Genomic DNA, 17,697 nt, shown 5'->3' on the forward strand with positions numbered 1-17,697 from the left:
TTTTCAAATGAGTGAGAGGTACGATTTCCACTTTTCTTTTCTTTTATTTTCTTGTTGAATATCCCATTGTATTTCAGATGCTTGTATCATTGGTCCTAATAAACCTTTCTTCAATTAGATGTTAGTGTAAAGGTACCATAGCGAGTATATGAAGTATGAAGACAGAGAAATAAACACCCCCATTATCTTATACTTCATTCTAGATAGGGGTGGCAAAATCAACCTAAACCCATTTACCCACACAAACACACTCAATTATTAATTGGGTTAAATAAGTATTGGAATTTTATGTATTGGAATTTGACTCTTTTGTTGCTAAATGCAACCTTTTACACCAATCAATTGGTTTTTGTAGATTTTGACTTATTGGTTTAATAAGATGATGGTGCAAAATCTTTTTTGTTTAGTAGTTACACTGTTGCTCTCCTAGGAATTTTCTCTTATTCATTCTCTAGCATAAAATTTGTGTCTTACAAGGCCTCATAAAGGCATGCCGTTGCAGATGAGAAGATGTAGGGAAGTCAGTTCAATTTCAAACTGATTTTGAAATTGGTGTAAAAAAAAAAAAAAAAAAAAATCAGTGGAACTCGAGTATTATATACTCAAGTTCCATTATTTTTTTTAAAAAAAAGTGTAAATTGAGTATTAGACACTCGATTTCAAGTCAATACTCGAGTTCAGTAGTTGTGAGTACGCCAGGTTAAGAGTTCAAAAATATTTATTGCCAAATGCCACTAGCATTATGTCCAGTGGAAATCGAGTCTCTTAAACTCAATTTCTATTTGGGTGGCATGATGTTAAATAAACCATCATAAATCGACCATTTGAAACTCGATTTATAATGGCAGTTATTTACCATCCTGCCACCCAAATGGAAATCGAGTTTGAAAGACTCGATTTCCACTGGGATTTTTTTTTCTTTTTCTTCCACCACCTGTATTAAACCGGATCCACAACACATTCCACTAAGAATTTTTTTCCCTTCCCCCACCTGCAGCAGTAAACCAGATTCAAACACATCACACGGGCTACGTAAAGATACAAGCATTATATATATATATATATATATATATATATATATATATATATTTTAACTGGATTAGACTAGTTACTGTTCATGGGCATTATAGTTGCCCTCTTACCTACAGAGCAGACATATTTAACCACTACATGAGGCACACAAAAAACATTACTAGCTATCATTGAACTTGCCAAAGTACTATCATTGCTGACATTATAGGCAAACGCTGCACAACACAACTAATGTAACGAGTACAATGGATAACGAATAGTTCAATTACAACAACATTCAGCCATGAACAAAATAACAACTGAGTCGATACAACATAGTCTACATAGTCACCTAGCACTTGTCCATACCAAAGATAACAATAACTCCCACGTACAATGCCATTCTGAAATCGAGTCTCCACTCGCCTGAGCCATATTAAAATACGATCGTTAGTTCCCAAATGCGAAGAACAACAATCAAATGATATTTTGAGCATATTATATAAAAACAAGGACAACACTTGCCTAGTTTGTAGCACTTGTCGAAGCCCCACGGGAATTGGAAATCTTCTGCGGTTATGCCCCTCTTCATGACACACTCTGCATCGCTGCCTCAGTTGAATCTCCCTCAAGTTTGGATCTTCCCTCCGGCTTCCCTGTTCTCGTCGTACCCCATCCATTTCATTCCTTATTCTTGACTTCACAAGACGACCTTTGGCCCTTAACAGCTGTGGGTCAGGCACCCACCGTGGTCGGCGAATGTCCCTCCATAATGACTCCGACTTTGGCACCACAAATTGATGTGCATATGTGTGAATGGCGTTCTCCAAACTGTAACATAGGTCAATATAGGTGGTCGCATTAAGGTGCAAACCTTGAAGGACTTTCATTACATGTGAACAAGGGATCTTAATGTTTTGCCACTTTCCACAACCATATGTTCTAGCAAATACGTGCACTTCATGACTGTGGTTTCCCCCTCCACCTTTATGGTCGTTGTACGGGGTAACCACTTGATATACACCAGCTTCATGATTAAAATTCCTCAGAGTGTGTCCTCCAACTTTCTCCACATTTTTGTTATAGATCCACATTGCATAATCACTCCACACCTTACCTTAAGAGAGATGAGAAGTAATTTCTTTATGTCGATTGTGGAAATATGTAACAAGTTTGTATCAAGTGAACTCAATCATTACAGCAATGGGCAAACCATGGGCACCTTTAAGTACCCCATTAAAGCACTCTGAGATATTGGTTGTCATTGCCCCGTAACGTCTTCCACCATCATGTGACTGGGTCCATTTGTCAAGATCGTCACTCATTAGATATGTGTATGGTATCAGGCATGCAATATTGGGATCATCAGGTTCTACACCCTTCAGTGCATTAATCTTGACATCCTTAATGGTTTGCATTATGGACTCAAATTTAGCTTCATAAGTCGCATATCCAACTTTCAAGGCCAATGCCTTTAGAGTTGGGTCATTAAAGTGTATGTTGAAGTTGCTAGCAACATGTCGAAGACAATATCGATGAAATACCCATATGCTTATGTCATCACCTCTAGGCCACTCTGCAATGGCGCATTTGATACCTTTATGTTGGTCAGAAATAATTCAAATGTCCTCGTTAGGTATCACATGCCCTATCGAACTCCTGAGACACTCTAAAAACCACCCCCAACTACACCTTGACTCCTTGTCCACAATAGCAAAGGCGAGAGGCAAAACCTTTTGGTTAGCATTGGTTGTCATTGTAATCATCAACACCCTTCGATATTTACCATACAAATGAGTCTCATCAATATTGATCACTGGCTTGTAATATTTAAATGCATGGAGTAAATGCCCAAAATACATAGCACAGTAACGTAGTACCAGGTTCCCTAGGTATGGTGAAATAGTTGTACTGGGTACCCGGATCCTGATCCAAGTATGCCATCAACAACTTTCGCAACTTTTGGTAAGACTCCTCCCAATCCCCAAATATCTTAGCAATTGCCTTTTGTTTTGCGTCTCATACCTTATAGTAAGAAAGCTCATGATTATACTTAGTACGTATGATCTCCTAAAGCTCATCAATACGAGTAGTATGATTTTGTCGTAATTTTCCCACAATTTCTGATGCAACAAAATTAGAATCCATCATTTTACCGTCTCTTCACAGGCTAAAGGGTATACAACTGTGTGGACCCACATAATATGTGACCATTCACAGACCATTAAATTTAGCCTTCATGAATGCCCCAACATACCACTTGTAGTTGGTGTCAATGCATGCAGCGCACAATTTAGTTTTGGTCGACCTCCGAATAAAAAAATTTCTATCTCCTTTGCTGCGTATATTATCAATGCACGCTTCACCACTTCTTTATTTGCAAAAGTCAACCCTTTATTAAAATGTATCCCATCTTCCCAAGTAGAAACAAATGGTATCTGAAAACGTGAAGGATCAACCATATCTTACCAAGTATTTGCGTAGAATGACTCGGCAAGAGGTGTGTAGGTAGTGGTTGTATTTGTATCATGCTGGATGCCAGTTTCATCGTCTGCATCGCCTTCATCATGATACTCCATATTTTCCTCTTCAAAATTGGGAACGAGTTCATGGTCATCCACATCCCTGTCAAAGTCGCCTCACTCAATCCTCTCTTCGTACTCATCCATATCATCAAGATTTTCACCATTATTCACAGCATGATCTTCGTCTTTGTCTTCGTCTTCCTCCCCTAAATGTGTCTCTTGAGGTTGGAGTGTTTCACCAGTATTAGCGGCATGATCTTGAGATGAGAGCATATAACTTCCCATTGTATAGCCTCCCATTGTAATGCATCCATCATCTAGGGCTGTAAATTGTAAAGATGTAGTTGTTTGTTGCACCTTCTCAGTATCAGCTTCTACAAGCTGCTTCAAACTTATGTACAACTCAGTAGCATTTACTTGGGGCATTTTATGGATCTTATTAAACATGATCTTTACATGTTTTTCTTCTTTGATCGCCATATACCCGTAATTTATCCGTTCATGAAGGACTTCTTGTGGGTAACAATAAATAATATGTATGTGATAACAAACAAGGTTCAAATTCAATTCTTCAATTATTTTCTTCTTCAAATCATTTAACGTCTTCAACTTACAGCGTATCATCATGTAGTAGCATTTGATACCCGACCCTTTAAATGGGAATCCGTCAATCTCTCCAAGATTGACAAGGGGTCTACCATAGTATACATTTATATCAATATTCTTCAGAGATTGTGAACCTATTAGAGTCAAGTGTAATATGTTAGTAACATATTTTATCTCTTTCATTTAACAATGACAACAAACTTGAAGGCAGATTTTTGGCTTGGAAATCTTGGGATAGTTTATGCTGCCCAAGTAGTGATGGTGGCTTGGGGTTCAAAAAAAACAACTCCTTAAATTCTGCCTTACTGGCAAAGTTGGCATGGATGATGGCATCCAAAAGAGATAGCTTGTGTATGAGGATCCTTAGATCAAAATATAAGGTAAAAGAGGACTGGTTGAGGACGGAAGCTACTAGACACGCATCCCCCATTTGGAAAGCTATTAAGAAAGCTAGGGAAGTGGTACGGAAGGGAGCATGTTTCATTATTGGAGATGGGCAGTCAGTTGATGTATGGCTAGACCCTTGGGTACCCTAGATTGATGGTTTCACCCCCTCCCCAAAAGATGAGTCAATTGTTCAATCGGAAATGAAAGTAGCTCAACTTATTGATCAAGACCACTGTGCCTGGAGAACATCCATTGTCCTAGATACCTTCAACCCCATATTGGCTAATGCTATTCTCTCCAGTCCAATCCCTTCTAGGCCGAGCTTTGACAAGCTCATGTGGATTCCGGACTCAAAAGGACTTTTCTCAGTCAAATCTGCATATAAAAAGCTTTTGCCTAGCACCCCCTCCTAGGCTACCACTGAAGTTAATTGGTCAAAGCTCTGGAAGATAAGAGGCCCTGAAAGAATTAAATGTTTCTGTGGAGAGTTGCTACCAATGTACTCCCTATAAGGGAAAATTTGATGAGCTGATTGGATATTCTTGAACCATGGTGTGTTCTTTGTAACCAAGAGGTAGAATCTGCCTCTCACCTTTTCTTTAGATGCCCTGCTACCAAGGCACTTTGGTTTGCAGCTTGTTGGGGATTCAAGTCAAAGGAAGTCCAATTAGCACATGTCTGTGACATCACCAAGCTAATCCTTGAACCACCAGCTTCCATATGTCAAGCACATGATCTTTGGTTGGTATCTTCCAAAATGGCATTCACTTTGGAGGAGATATGGTGTATCCGTAATGCCGTCATCCACCTAAAAGGTCCTGTCGACATTTAGGCATCCGTTGGTAGAATCGAGGCAAAGTTTAAGGAATGTGCTAACGTGTTCTCCAAGCCTCAAGCTTCTTTAATGGCACAACCAGTGATCCGATGGTCCCCACCTCGCCTGGGTTTTATCAAGATCAATGTGGATGCAAACTCAGTTATTGCGGTGGTTGCCAGAAATGATCATTGAAGGCCTAGTCCAAGTTGTTGCCAAAGAGATCACCAATTGCAGCTGAAACTAAAGCTATTTTATGGGCTCTTCATCTAGCCAGAGGTGAAAACTGGAGGGAGATCATTGTGGAAAGTGACTCAAAAGTCAGTATTGATTCTATCCTTGACCACTCGGGCTGCCCCCAATGGGCTATCTCCTCTTTGGTGTCTGACATATGGTTGTGGGCAAAATCCTTTGTTTCTTGTTTGTTTTTTTAGGTTAAAAGAAGTGGAAACGCTGCTGCACATGAAGCAGCAAAGTACGCACTGCTATCCTGTTCTTCATTTTCTTCTTTTCCGAGAAATCTTCCAGCCTCTGTGGCTTCAGCTTGTAAGAAAGATGCCCTTGCTTTGTCTTTTTCTATTTGTTTTTGAAATATATATTGAAGGTTATCAAAAAAAAAAAAATCTACTCAAAGTTCAAAAATTACAACTTGTCACCCCACATTTGTATATACTCACCCCACATCACATACAAACACACTCAATCATTATCATTTTGTACTTAAACAAATAAAAAAGCTAAAGACAATAAACACCCCCATTACAAAATTTCAACTTATTCTAACAAAAAAATAAAGAAAAATATTAAACTAAACCAAAAAAATAGTCATGATAAAAAGCTTAACAATACATATATCTGCAATATTTTTTTACTTTTTATAAAAGCCTAAATTAGTTTATATACACTAACTTGTTAGAGTTATGCATATACAAACCCCACATTTGCATATACTCACCCTATCACATACAAACACACTAACTTGTTAAATCATATGCATAACAAACCCCACATTTGCATATACTCACCTCATACACACACTCAATCATTATCATTTGTTCCTAAAATAAAAAAATAAAAATTCATTAATCATACTTAAACCAAAAAAAAAAAAAAAAAAAAACCTAAACACACACACAACTCACCCCATTACAAACCTTCAAATCATTCTATCAAAAATATAAAGAACAATATCAAACCAAAAAAAAAAAAAAAAATAGTCATAACATACCCATAAAAAAACCTAACAATACATATATATATATATATATATATATATATATGTAACTAACAACTAAAGAGTGAGAAACCTTACCTGACATGAGGATGTGAAAATATGGAGGGTGAGTTTGATTTGAGGTTTTGAAATGGGGTGAGTTTTGTATGAGAGTGAGAGAGAGAAAGAGAGTGAGATAGGAAGAGAGAGCTGTTGGGTTTTTTGGAGGAAAAAATGGAGAGACCCCAGACCCATGTGGCAGCCCGTGGACCATAGATTAAAAATCGAGTCTCTAAGACTCGATTTCCACGTGGAAAAGAAGCCAGCTCAGACTCCGTCAAAACATGAAAATCAAGAATTGGGCCTACTAACTAAATAGTTTGAAAATCAGGGTTAATTACCCATTTCAACCCTGTTAAAACGGGAAAACTTTCACTACATCATGCACACACAAAAGTTCTTAGTCATCTGTGGGACAATGATAATGGTGCAGGAATGTTGTGTGGCTAGAAGCAATTTGATTTTAAAGAAGCTGAACATTCATTTCATCATTCATAATGGAACAAACATAAAAAATTATTTTCCTCTACAACAAGAAGAAGAAGAAGGGGAAAAAATCTTGCTATGTTCAAATAAAGCATAGAATAAAAGATTGAATTTGAGAGTGCCAAATTAGAATATGTTCAAGAACCCAGGCAGGTCATGCACACAGTAGTTTTATTTTTAAGACATCTGTGATAATGGTAACACTGTACACAGCAAGCAGGAATGTTGTGTCTGGCTAGAAGCAACCTCACAATTTGATTATAAAGAAACAAAAACAAATGAACATTCATTTTATCGTTCATAACAGAACAAACATGGAAAATTATTTTCCTCTACAAGAAGAAGAAGGGGAAAAATCTTGCTATGTTCAAATAAAGCATAGAAAAGATTGAATTTGAGAGTGCCAAATTAGAATATGTTCAAGAACCCAGGGGCAACTTATGTTGCTCAAATACACGCCCCATCCCCCCAGTTGCCTAATAAATGTTACTCTCTCTCCTTTGATTAATGAATCATCTGTTTCTTGAGCATTTTGCTAGTATCTGGCCTCTAACAGAAAGTTAGCAGGATCAGTTTTTGCAGCATAGCCATACTTCGATGTACTATACTTCCGGTGAACTCCTGTGAGCTTCCCAGACCCAGCATTCTGATGGAAATTAACCATCAACCTTGAGCATTCCCTACACATGGATAAGATACACCACCATTCAGTAAAAATGCATCTAGTCTATATTGCATATGATTCGCAAACTTCATCTAATGGTATAAAAGAAAGAATAAACACTTACTGCAGTTGCTCCTCCGAGTAGCTGGTGTGCCACTCACAGGTTGTACTCCACTGCCTAAACCCATAATGAGTACATTGGGCTGTATATATTGCAGCAGCAGCCAACAAAGAAGGTGGAAACTTAAGCGTCTCATACTCAACCAGGCACAGCTCGATGATGAAGAATGACAGTAGCTCAAGCTGGTAGAGTCACAATGAAATCTGTTTAATCAAAATCATTGCCAATGAAATCTGTGTGCAATTTTAGTTTATTTATGTCATATACACACCTTCTTGTCAGCTTGAGCAGCTTTGAGAAACCTCCTCATAAACACATATGGTGTGGGAATCGACAGATTGAACTGTAGGGTATTGATCATTAACTTCTCCTGCAGGCATACAAGTAAATCATATATTCTAAATCTGATTATGTTGTTTAGAAAAGGAAAAAGATAAATGCTTTTAGTTTTATATACCATTTCAAGTACTTCTTTTCTGCTATAAGCCTTGTCAGATATTACAATAAAATCCTCCACAACTGGAACTGAAACTTCTTCATATTTGCAAGCAAGAAGCATTGCTGTCACTCCAACCAGCTGAAGTTTCTTCCTCACCACTGGTTGAGCAGCTAAGAATCTATCGATCAGGTTTACAGTAAGATACAAGGTCTCATCCATCAGTTCAAACTTGTAGTGCACCTGTAATCATATTCATTCAATTGTTAGTGATTTCAGTTAAACTACATGAAATCAAATATTCATCTCCTAAATTTAAGCCACTAAAACACAACATTTTATGTACCTCAATCAGCCAATCAATGAGAATACCTCTCATCCTGTCGTTAATATCAGATTGCTGTGACATATAGTTTGATGAGGCACAGCTAGAACTCTGCAAGAACATATTGAACAACAACATTAGTAAATTTTCCAAGTATCAAATTTATATACTCTTCCATCCATCATCACCAGCTAATCACCAACCCAAAACCTTCTTATGTCAAATTCATCTAGGACCATAAACTCCCACCTAAATATTATGTCAAATTCATCTAGGCGTTCTTCTATCTAGGACCAAAAACTCCCACCTAAATCTTATGTTAAATTCATCAGGTTGTTCTTCTATCTAGGACCATAAACTCCCACCTAAATTTAAAGACCTTCCAAGATTTTATTTTATCACTTTCCTTTGACAATCTTCCAGAATTTTTTAAGTAACATCAAGCCAACACACTTCATCAGCCAAAAATTATTTACCCTATTAAAGCTCTCACCTACAATATAACGTTTAAAATTTTAGATATACTCTTTTTGGCTAATAGTTAACTATGTGGAACTCATCCTCCAAATATATGACAAATTCATTCACTGATAGAGACATAGAAGAAATTAAGACTTAAACAAAAAAGCAGTTTGATGATTTAAACAGAAAAGCTCTGAATAATGTTGGACAAGAGGGTTTTGTGAAACTCAAATGAAGCAGGTAGAGTAGATTCTACATCACCTCTGCTTTCTTGTAATTTGTATATAAATCATTGATATACTCAACAACTGCAAGCGAGTTCTTTTTATCACAGCTGTCTATGTCAAAAACTGGCTCATCATCTATGTCTTCCATTTCTACCTCCTCCTGCAGGAAATTAAAACATTAATGCCATTCCAACCAAAAGTTTAAAATGATATGCAGTAAAAAAAAAAAAAAAAAAAAGAAAGGAAGGGGAGAGAGGAAAATACCATCCGATCGATCTCCTCCAACATTGCTTCAGTGTGTTGCACAAACATTGGCGCAGAAAAGTCACTAGACTCTTCATCGTCTTCTGCATCTATAATGGTACAATCCTCAAACTCACTTGGCTTTGGGGCTAGTTGTCCTGGTTTCTTAGTTTCCTGTTAATGCAATTATACATCAATCCAATCTCATACTGAACCCTATGTACTCAAATTAACAAAATTAACCAGCCTTCTATGTTTATGGAAACAGTACCTCGGGTATAACTTGCTGCTTGTTGGATAGCTCTGCAGCAAACTTCCTAAAAAATTACCAAAATCAAAAAAAGCCAGAAAGAAAAGAAAAATTTTGAACATAACAAAAATTATGGAGAAGACAACTGACCTAGTAATTGGCCGATGTACCGGAATAGATGGTTTCTTATTGAAGTCAGCTTGTTTTCTGAATATAATATAAATAAATAAATTTACTCAGAAAGTAATCAAAGATTGTAAAAGATCAAAAGTAGAAAAGGAAGAAACAAAAGTCCCACAACCCCCCCCTCCCCCCCCCCAAAAAAAAAAAAAAAATTTCCAATAAAATAAATCTTCTATTCTACAAAGTCTAATGCACCCATTTTGACACACAACATTTTAATCTTTCATTTGCTTCTACTTTTTCAAAATGAATCAAACAGACACTAGGGTTTTAAGTGCTTACTCTGAAAAGGCATTTTTGTTGACTGCATAAGGGTAAGGAGGAGCTCCTATTATATTCCTGTTTATGCTGCTCAATGCTCTCCGGTTGTGCCCGATTCCCGAAACCAATTTTCCACCTCCAGCACGAAATCCCTCCTCTAAATCACAATAAAAAAAATAGAAAACCAAATTTTCAGACTAGGGTTTCTGAGCCTAAATTTAAAAATTCAAAAACAAAAAGCCCAAACCCAATAGAGGGAAAAAGAAATTCAAAACCGGGTCAAGTACCTTGAAGATTTCTGGGTCCGATCACGCCCGGATTGTTCTCGTCCGATCCAGCCATTTCTCTATCAAATCCAAAAATATAAAGAATCAAAATTTGATCATAAAACACAAAACCCAGATTGCAAATCAACAATTAAAGTTGAGAAAGAACACAGAAACCTTCGAATAAGAAAGAACTAGCAACAAAAAAAAAAAAAAAAAATGGAAGAAGAAGAAGAAGAAGAAGAACCAATCAAGAACTAAGATTAACAAGCAAGACCCATATCGTAAATTCAAAAACCCAGTAACAAAAAACCAAGATTTCCACGGATTCCCATTACCTATTTCCGATCAAACAAATAGAAGAACCCAAATAGCCAAAAATCACAGTTCCAAATGCCCTCTTTTGCTTTGATCTTTTTTTTTTTTTTTTTTGAGAAGAACTTTTGCTTTGATCTTGGAAACACAAAAAAAATTAAGAGAGAGAGACTACTCAGAAAACTCCATCGAGACCCTCAATCTCTCTCTCTCTATCTCTCTCTGAATCTTTTTGGTTTTTGGGGAAGGGTTTATACAAGAATGAAAAGGGAAAAAGGAAAAGTACAAACTCTATAAGCGAAATTGAGACGCAATTACAGCGGATATTATATGGTCCTCTATACACATTTTTTAAATCTAACGGCTAGTGAATGGTAGCCGTTGGATATCCAAGATGAAAAGTCGCGTTCTTATGCGTGCCCTTGCCCCCCCTTAACGGTTACCTTGCCATGTGCTTTTTCAAAATTTTGTATTATATAGTAATTTTCACATAGAGCCACATAGGTACTTACACATTGCCTTTAAAAAGGGTAGGTTGTATTCAAAGCTGTTTGTTTAGCCTTACTTAATTGGTCTGGATAATGTGGGTCACCACTCAAAAAAATAAAATAAAAAGAATTTATCATTTTATGTTGCTTGTAATGCGATGAGATCGCATCTCATGGGAGAGGGAGTTATATGTAACCATTATACACAAAAAATACCACCTCAAAACATATTTTCCTATTTTAGCTAATCTACTTTTGAGATTCATTCAACATCGAGCTCTTTATTTTTTCCTTTGATTGTTTAGATATTACTTTTGTATCGGATTAGGATCCTTTAGAATTTTAAGGTAGCTCCATTATAGACTTCCTAAAATGTTATCAATTCATTTTAAAATGAATGGATTGAATTTTGTTATGTCATCAATATTTAAACAAGTATTGATTATCATAATTTTGGTATCTATTTAAATTATTGTTAATGTGACAAAATTTAGTTATTGTGTTCATATTGACATAAATTCTAGATGGTAAAATAAATATCAAATTAAATTGTTTTCTAATACTTTAATTGATTATATATATATATATATATATATATTTTTAAAGGCAAACATTTAAATAATGTTGTAAGTAAGAAGAATGGGTAACCACAATTAAAAAAAAGAGGTACCAAGTGCTCAAAGGGCACATGTTAAAGATTATTAAATGTTGAATTATAAGCTCTACTGAACATTTTCAAATAAGAAAACACACTTGTTAATAATATATTAGCTTACACGTACAAATTCATTAGAATAGTATTTGACTTTTTATGATATATGTGTACATTTTGACATGATTTTTTGAAGAAAAAAATACAAAAAAAATATTTTTTTTAATAAAGTATTAAATGCACATTAACCACTACTCTCTGGAAATTAGTTAAACAAAAGCCATTTATGAATACAAATGTTACAACATAATCTTTACTAACCAATGTGACAATAAATGTTATTGGTGGATTTCAAAAACATGATAAATGAATATTAGATTTTTTTTTTTTTTTTTTTTTAAAAAAAGGTAACACGTCAATTTGCATATAAAGATTATAAGGTCAAGTTAACTGGTGTCCTTAGGGCATTTGTTAATTGACCATTTTAAAAAATTTTAATACTACTTTAATGAAAAATATAAAAAGTAGTAAAAAAAATCAATTATTTTTTTCTTTTTTCATAAATCAATACTATTGGAACATCGTTACTTATTTGTAGAATCTTAGCATCACTAGCTACAATTACTCCTCTCCTTTCATGTGTCTACCCTACTCTTTTAGGTAGAATTTTTATTTTATTTTATTTTTAAGTTGAAGGTAATATGAATAGTTTGAATTCGTTCTAGAGTTTAGAAAGAAAAGAAAGGAAGAAAGAATGAATACGCTCTAGAGCACTATGGGTGGGAGACATGGGTTGATTCTTCCGTGACACGTGGCATGCTACAAATTTTGGCCATCCAAAGATCTGTGTTTGAATATTATAAAGTTAATGCCTACCGTTGATTTTCATGCACCATGTCGTGTAAAAGTCTTTTTCAATAATGTCAAAAACCAAAACCATCTGATGTGCTATTTATTGGGGAATTTATACATTCGTGTGTGGTGCACCCCACACATGTATACTGTACTACGTATCAAAGATAGTTGATCAATTTTATCCTTAAAAAAAGAATGATGATTGATGAATCAGCCGTTCAAATTGTTGTCTGTGGTGGAGATACAATATAGATTTATTGAAACCACGTCATCACGTGAAAAAAATACAGTCACTTCCTTTCTAGTCTTTTTTTTTACAAGATAGAAGTTTTATTCGAAAACTTGAACCCGACTTTTACTCCTTTATATTCCACAAATACTTATATTTATGAAGTGACCATCACACCAAAGATGTTTAGTGGTACTTTTTAGTCTATACCATTTCTATACATGATATACCGTTGTCCTTGAACAGGGTACTGACACTGACTCATAAATCTGAACAATTTTTTCCTCTTACGACAACTCTGATCTACGTCTGCACTTTTGGCCTTTATAGATAAAATATATAAATAATTTGCTAAATGGGATTTAGGCACTTGGCAATTTCTACTTTAAAAACTTCTTTTTGTTTAGATACAGTTTTTTCAATTTCTACCAACAAAAAAAAAGTTTTATCAAATTCAATTTATTTTTATCTCATCAAAATAAGTTGTACCGAACATATATTTCTCATTTGTGGATTTCTTACAGCTCAACGGTCACATTTTCAATTCATGATTATTAAAATCTGAGTGTTTCTAAAATTCAAGACCATTACATTTTCAAGAGCTTTGAGGATAACAGTAGAATTGCATTGAGAAAATCACTAGGGCCATACCAATTCGGGTCACTAGAGAAATGAATGAAGAGCTGACTCGTCCCTTCACCAGAGAAGAAGTAATAAAGGCCCTGCACCATATTCACCCTACTAAGGCCCCAGGTCCCGACGATATGTCAGCAGTATTTTTTCATAAATATTGGAGCATTGTAGGAACAGATATTACTAGCATGGTACTTAATGTCCTCAACCACAACCTTCCCATGGCAACAATAAATAAAACAAACATAGCTCTCATTCCCAAAAATTCCCACCCCACTAAAATGACTGAGTTTCTACCAATTAGCCTTTGCACCAAGACCCTTGCAAACCGACTAAAGGCTATCCTACCCATTATTATCACTGAAAATCAAAGCGCCTTCACCTCTGATAAGCTAATCACAAATAATGTATTAGTTGCATTTGAGCTAATGCACTATCTAAATCATAAATCCGATGAGAAGGATAGCTTCATGTCCATCAAACTCGATATGAGTAAAGCTTTCGATAGGGTCAAATGGAGTTTTGTCAAGGGAGTTATGGAAAGGCTAGGCTTTGACGGGAAGTGGATTTCCCTTATTATGCAATGCATCTCATCCGTTTCCTACTCTGTCATCATTAATGGCAAAGCATATGGAAGTATCATTCCTACCAGAGGGCTTAGACAGGGCGACCCCCTTTCTTTGGGTCTCTTCCTCCTATGTGCAGAAAGCTTATCAGCCCTCATCCACCAGGCAGCTCGTACCTAATCTCTCCATGGTATATCCATTTATAGGGGCTGCCCAATCATTACCCACCTCTTCTTCACAGACAATAGCCTTTTATTCTACAAGGATAGTGCTCAACAATGTCTAGAGCTAGTTCAGATTCTAAACTCCTATGAAGCAGCCTCCGGACAGAAAATAAATGTGGGTAAGTCCTCGGTTTTCTTCAGCTCCAACACAGCCAATGATGTTAAGGAAGAAATTTTAAGCATCCTAGGCCCAATGCATTGCTCCCAACACAGGAAATACCTTGGCCTTCCTTCCCTTATTGGTAAATCCAAAAAACAAGTCTTTGCTGAGATCAAAGAGAGGGTGAGCAAGAAGTTGGCTGGCTGGAAGGAAAAGCTTCTTTCCACTAGGGGTAGAGAAATTCTTATAAAATTAGTTGCTCAAGCGATGCCGACGTACACCATGAGTTGCTTTCAATTGCCAAAAACTCTTTGTGATGATCTAAAAAGAATGATGAGAAATTTCTGGTGGGGTCAAAGAAATCAGGAGACAAAATTGGCGTGGGTGAGCTGGAAGAATTTATGCAAATCGAAGCTTTATGGGGGTATGGGATTCAGAAATCTCCAAGCATTTAATTTGGCTCTTCTTGCCAAACAAGGTTGGCGGATTCTATCAAACCCAACTCCTTAATGGCTTGAGTCTATAAAGCCAAATACTTTCCTTATGACGATATCTTGAGTGCAAAATTAGGAAGCAATTTGAGCTATGCTTGGAGAAGCATTCACAGCAATCTTGAGGTCATTAGAAAGGACACAAGATGGCGGGTGGGCAACGGAAAAAGAATTCATATTTGGGAAGAGAAGTGGCTTCCAACTCTAACTACTCACAAAGTGATCTCCACTCCGAGAGCTTTTGAGGATTTCCCAATGGTTTCATCCCTCATTGATGAGAATAGCAAATGGTGGAAATCGAACTTAGTGAATTATCTCTTTCTCCACTTTAAGACGAATGAAATCCTAAGAATCCCTCTTAGTCACAACCTCCCTGAAGACTCGCTGATCTGGATGGGGAATAAAAAAGGCTCCTTCACGGTGAAAAGTGCCTATTACGTTGCTAGGGGGCTGATGGATGCAGGTACAACTGGAGAAAATTCATCAAACCACCAAGCCTCCCCTTTGGAAGAAGATTTGGCAGCTAAATGTACCTTCGAAAGTAAATTTTTTTGCATGGATGGTGTGTTTGGATGGCCTGCCAACAATGCTCAATCTTCGGCGTAGGGAACTAAATACTTCTGGTTTTTGTCAAATTTGTGACAAGGACTTGGAATCAATTAACCATGCTCTGCTCCATTACCACCATGCACAAAAAACCTGGCTTGTTGGAATGATTGCCCCGTGGACCTCTCTTCTTCAACTCATGATTTCATTGGTATCACTACCCAATTCCTTGAGAAAGGGTCTTCCATTGATCTGGACCTCTTCTACATGGTTGCCTAGACTATTTGGGGAAATAGGAACAATGCCATACACAATGATGCAAGCTGTCCTCTAGCTCAAGCTTGGAAGATAGCAAAGCAATCTCAAATAGACTTCACTACCTCCTGCTCACACGATCACCCCTCTCATCCCACAGTTAGGACCCATTGGTTTCCTCCCCCACCAGGTTTTCACAAAATTAACGTAGATGGGGCAACAACAAACGATGGAGACCACTCTAGTATTGGTGTCATCATCAGAGACCACACCGGGGCCATTATTGGAGCCTTCAACAAACTCCTCCCATCAGCTCTCCCTGCCACTATCATTGAGGCATTTGCACTGCATCAAGGAGTTCTCTTTGCTACAGAAATGGGAACTTCCAAAGCTATTTTCGAGTCTGATGCCTTAGCTCTTATTCAGACATTAAACTCAAAGGAAAGTGGGGGAGAGCTCGGCCACATCCTCCAAGATATTAGGTCCTTAGCTCATGTCTTCAATTGGAGCTCCTTCAAGCATCTGAAAAGGGATGGCAACAGAGCTGCCCATGAGTTAGCTTGAGAAGCAAAACTCTCGGGTTAGTCCCACACATGGAAGGGGGTCTCACCTCCTTTCATTCAGCAGATTCTAAATGATGATTTAATGTAATTCTGTTTTTCTAGTTCTGTTGTATTTCAATTTTAGATCAATGAAATCCTCATATTTCCCTATAAAAAAAAAATAAATAAATAGTAGATTTGTTCCGATGTTATTGCCCTCAGAGGTGAGATTAATGTGCCTAAATTGTAAACCTTGAAAGACTAGAGGCGATTATAAACAGAACATTGCATAGGGTCAGGAAAATTTGAGATTTAAAGGTTGAAGTATGTCTTGATTGCAAAGCCTTGGGAATTTTTGATCCCTAGAAGCCCATTTGACTGTCTCATGATTTGGTTTTTTTGGGGTATCTATTATGGGGTACTGAATAAAATGATAATATGTTACTATGAAATTTCTGTCATAAACTTATGAGCTTGAATGAATTAATAATGTGGTACTATAAACTCTTTTAAGACCATGAAGTTTTATTGGATTCAAATCTGTTTGTAGACCATTCTTTAAATGAAAAAATATTGTGTCACACTCATTGTTATACACTTTGCATATATAATATTCAAATTTCTCGTGCGATGTTTACATTTTTTTATTTATTGATGTCCACATTTAAAATATGAAATGAGTGATGTCATGATGTGTATGGATGATGCACATTAACGAATATGAGAGAATCAATGCTCCTCTTTATAACCCATTAAATCCCTCACGAAGAGGATTAATTAGCAATGTACTAATCATCCTGAGAGTCTAATTAAAATTTTATTAACAAATCTAAAATAAAAAATAAAAACCCATGTATATTACATAGTCTTTTTTTTCTTAGACTAGCCAAAGTAATTTCTAGCTACAGGTCAAATTTGACTAGCATTATAGTTTATTGTATTGAATTTTATTGTTTTGGGAAAATATAAATTTTTTTAATTGATTAACACAATCATGTGCTTAAAGTCGATTGGAGAACCTAATTTACTACACGTAAAAAAAACTTGTTATATCTATATTTGTTAAAAAGAGTTGATAAACTGTGTCAAAGTGTCTATTGTAACTCATGTTAAGAGTCTTAGAATGTTGAAGACCGTAAAGAAAGTGTAAACTAAACACTAAACAACAATTCATAAAGATGAACCCTTTATAAACTCTTATAGAAAAGGTTGTAAACTAAACACTAAACAAAACAAAAAACCACAATGCATACAGCACAAT

The 17,697-nt window shown here is 36.2% G+C and overlaps 1 protein-coding gene across 3 annotated transcripts; it reads right to left on the bottom strand.

Annotated features, from left to right (window-relative positions):
- Window positions 1–7,338: 7,338 nt before the first annotated feature.
- On the bottom strand, window positions 7,339–11,143 carry LOC126712560 (G2/mitotic-specific cyclin-2-like). Of its 3 annotated transcripts, none has more exons than XM_050411925.1 (12): window positions 10,981–11,143; window positions 10,879–10,940; window positions 10,562–10,620; window positions 10,296–10,431; window positions 9,981–10,037; window positions 9,852–9,897; window positions 9,602–9,754; window positions 9,372–9,497; window positions 8,670–8,759; window positions 8,159–8,566; window positions 7,891–8,069; window positions 7,339–7,782 (listed from the first exon to the last, which is right to left on the bottom strand). In XM_050411925.1, exons 3-12 carry the CDS (start codon window positions 10,614–10,616, stop codon window positions 7,638–7,640), a joined length of 1,395 nt encoding a protein of 464 aa, XP_050267882.1. In that variant the 5' UTR covers window positions 10,617–10,620; window positions 10,879–10,940; window positions 10,981–11,143; the 3' UTR covers window positions 7,339–7,637. The 3 variants fall into 3 exon arrangements, with proteins under 3 accessions (XP_050267882.1, XP_050267883.1, XP_050267881.1); XM_050411926.1 differs by having other exon boundaries at window positions 8,159–8,257; window positions 8,345–8,566; window positions 10,879–11,137; XM_050411924.1 differs by having other exon boundaries at window positions 10,879–11,142.
- Window positions 11,144–17,697: the final 6,554 nt, after the last annotated feature.

The sequence above is a fragment of the Quercus robur genome, chromosome 2 (assembly GCF_932294415.1).
Source record: "Quercus robur chromosome 2, dhQueRobu3.1, whole genome shotgun sequence".
NCBI classification, from domain to species: domain Eukaryota; kingdom Viridiplantae; phylum Streptophyta; class Magnoliopsida; order Fagales; family Fagaceae; genus Quercus; species Quercus robur.

Bases quoted from the DNA above. Each gene is read 5' to 3' on its own strand.
- LOC126712560 (XM_050411925.1), bottom strand. From the start codon at position 10,616: ATGGCTGGATCGGACGAGAACAATCCGGGCGTGATCGGACCCAGAAAT. The intron at 9,755-9,851 runs GTACTGTTTCCA...TTGCATTAACAG, and splicing joins AGCAGCAAGTTATACCCGAG to GAAACTAAGAAACCAGGACA. The intron at 7,783-7,890 runs GTAAGTGTTTAT...ATCCATGTGTAG, and splicing joins TACTCGGAGGAGCAACTGCA to GGAATGCTCAAGGTTGATGG.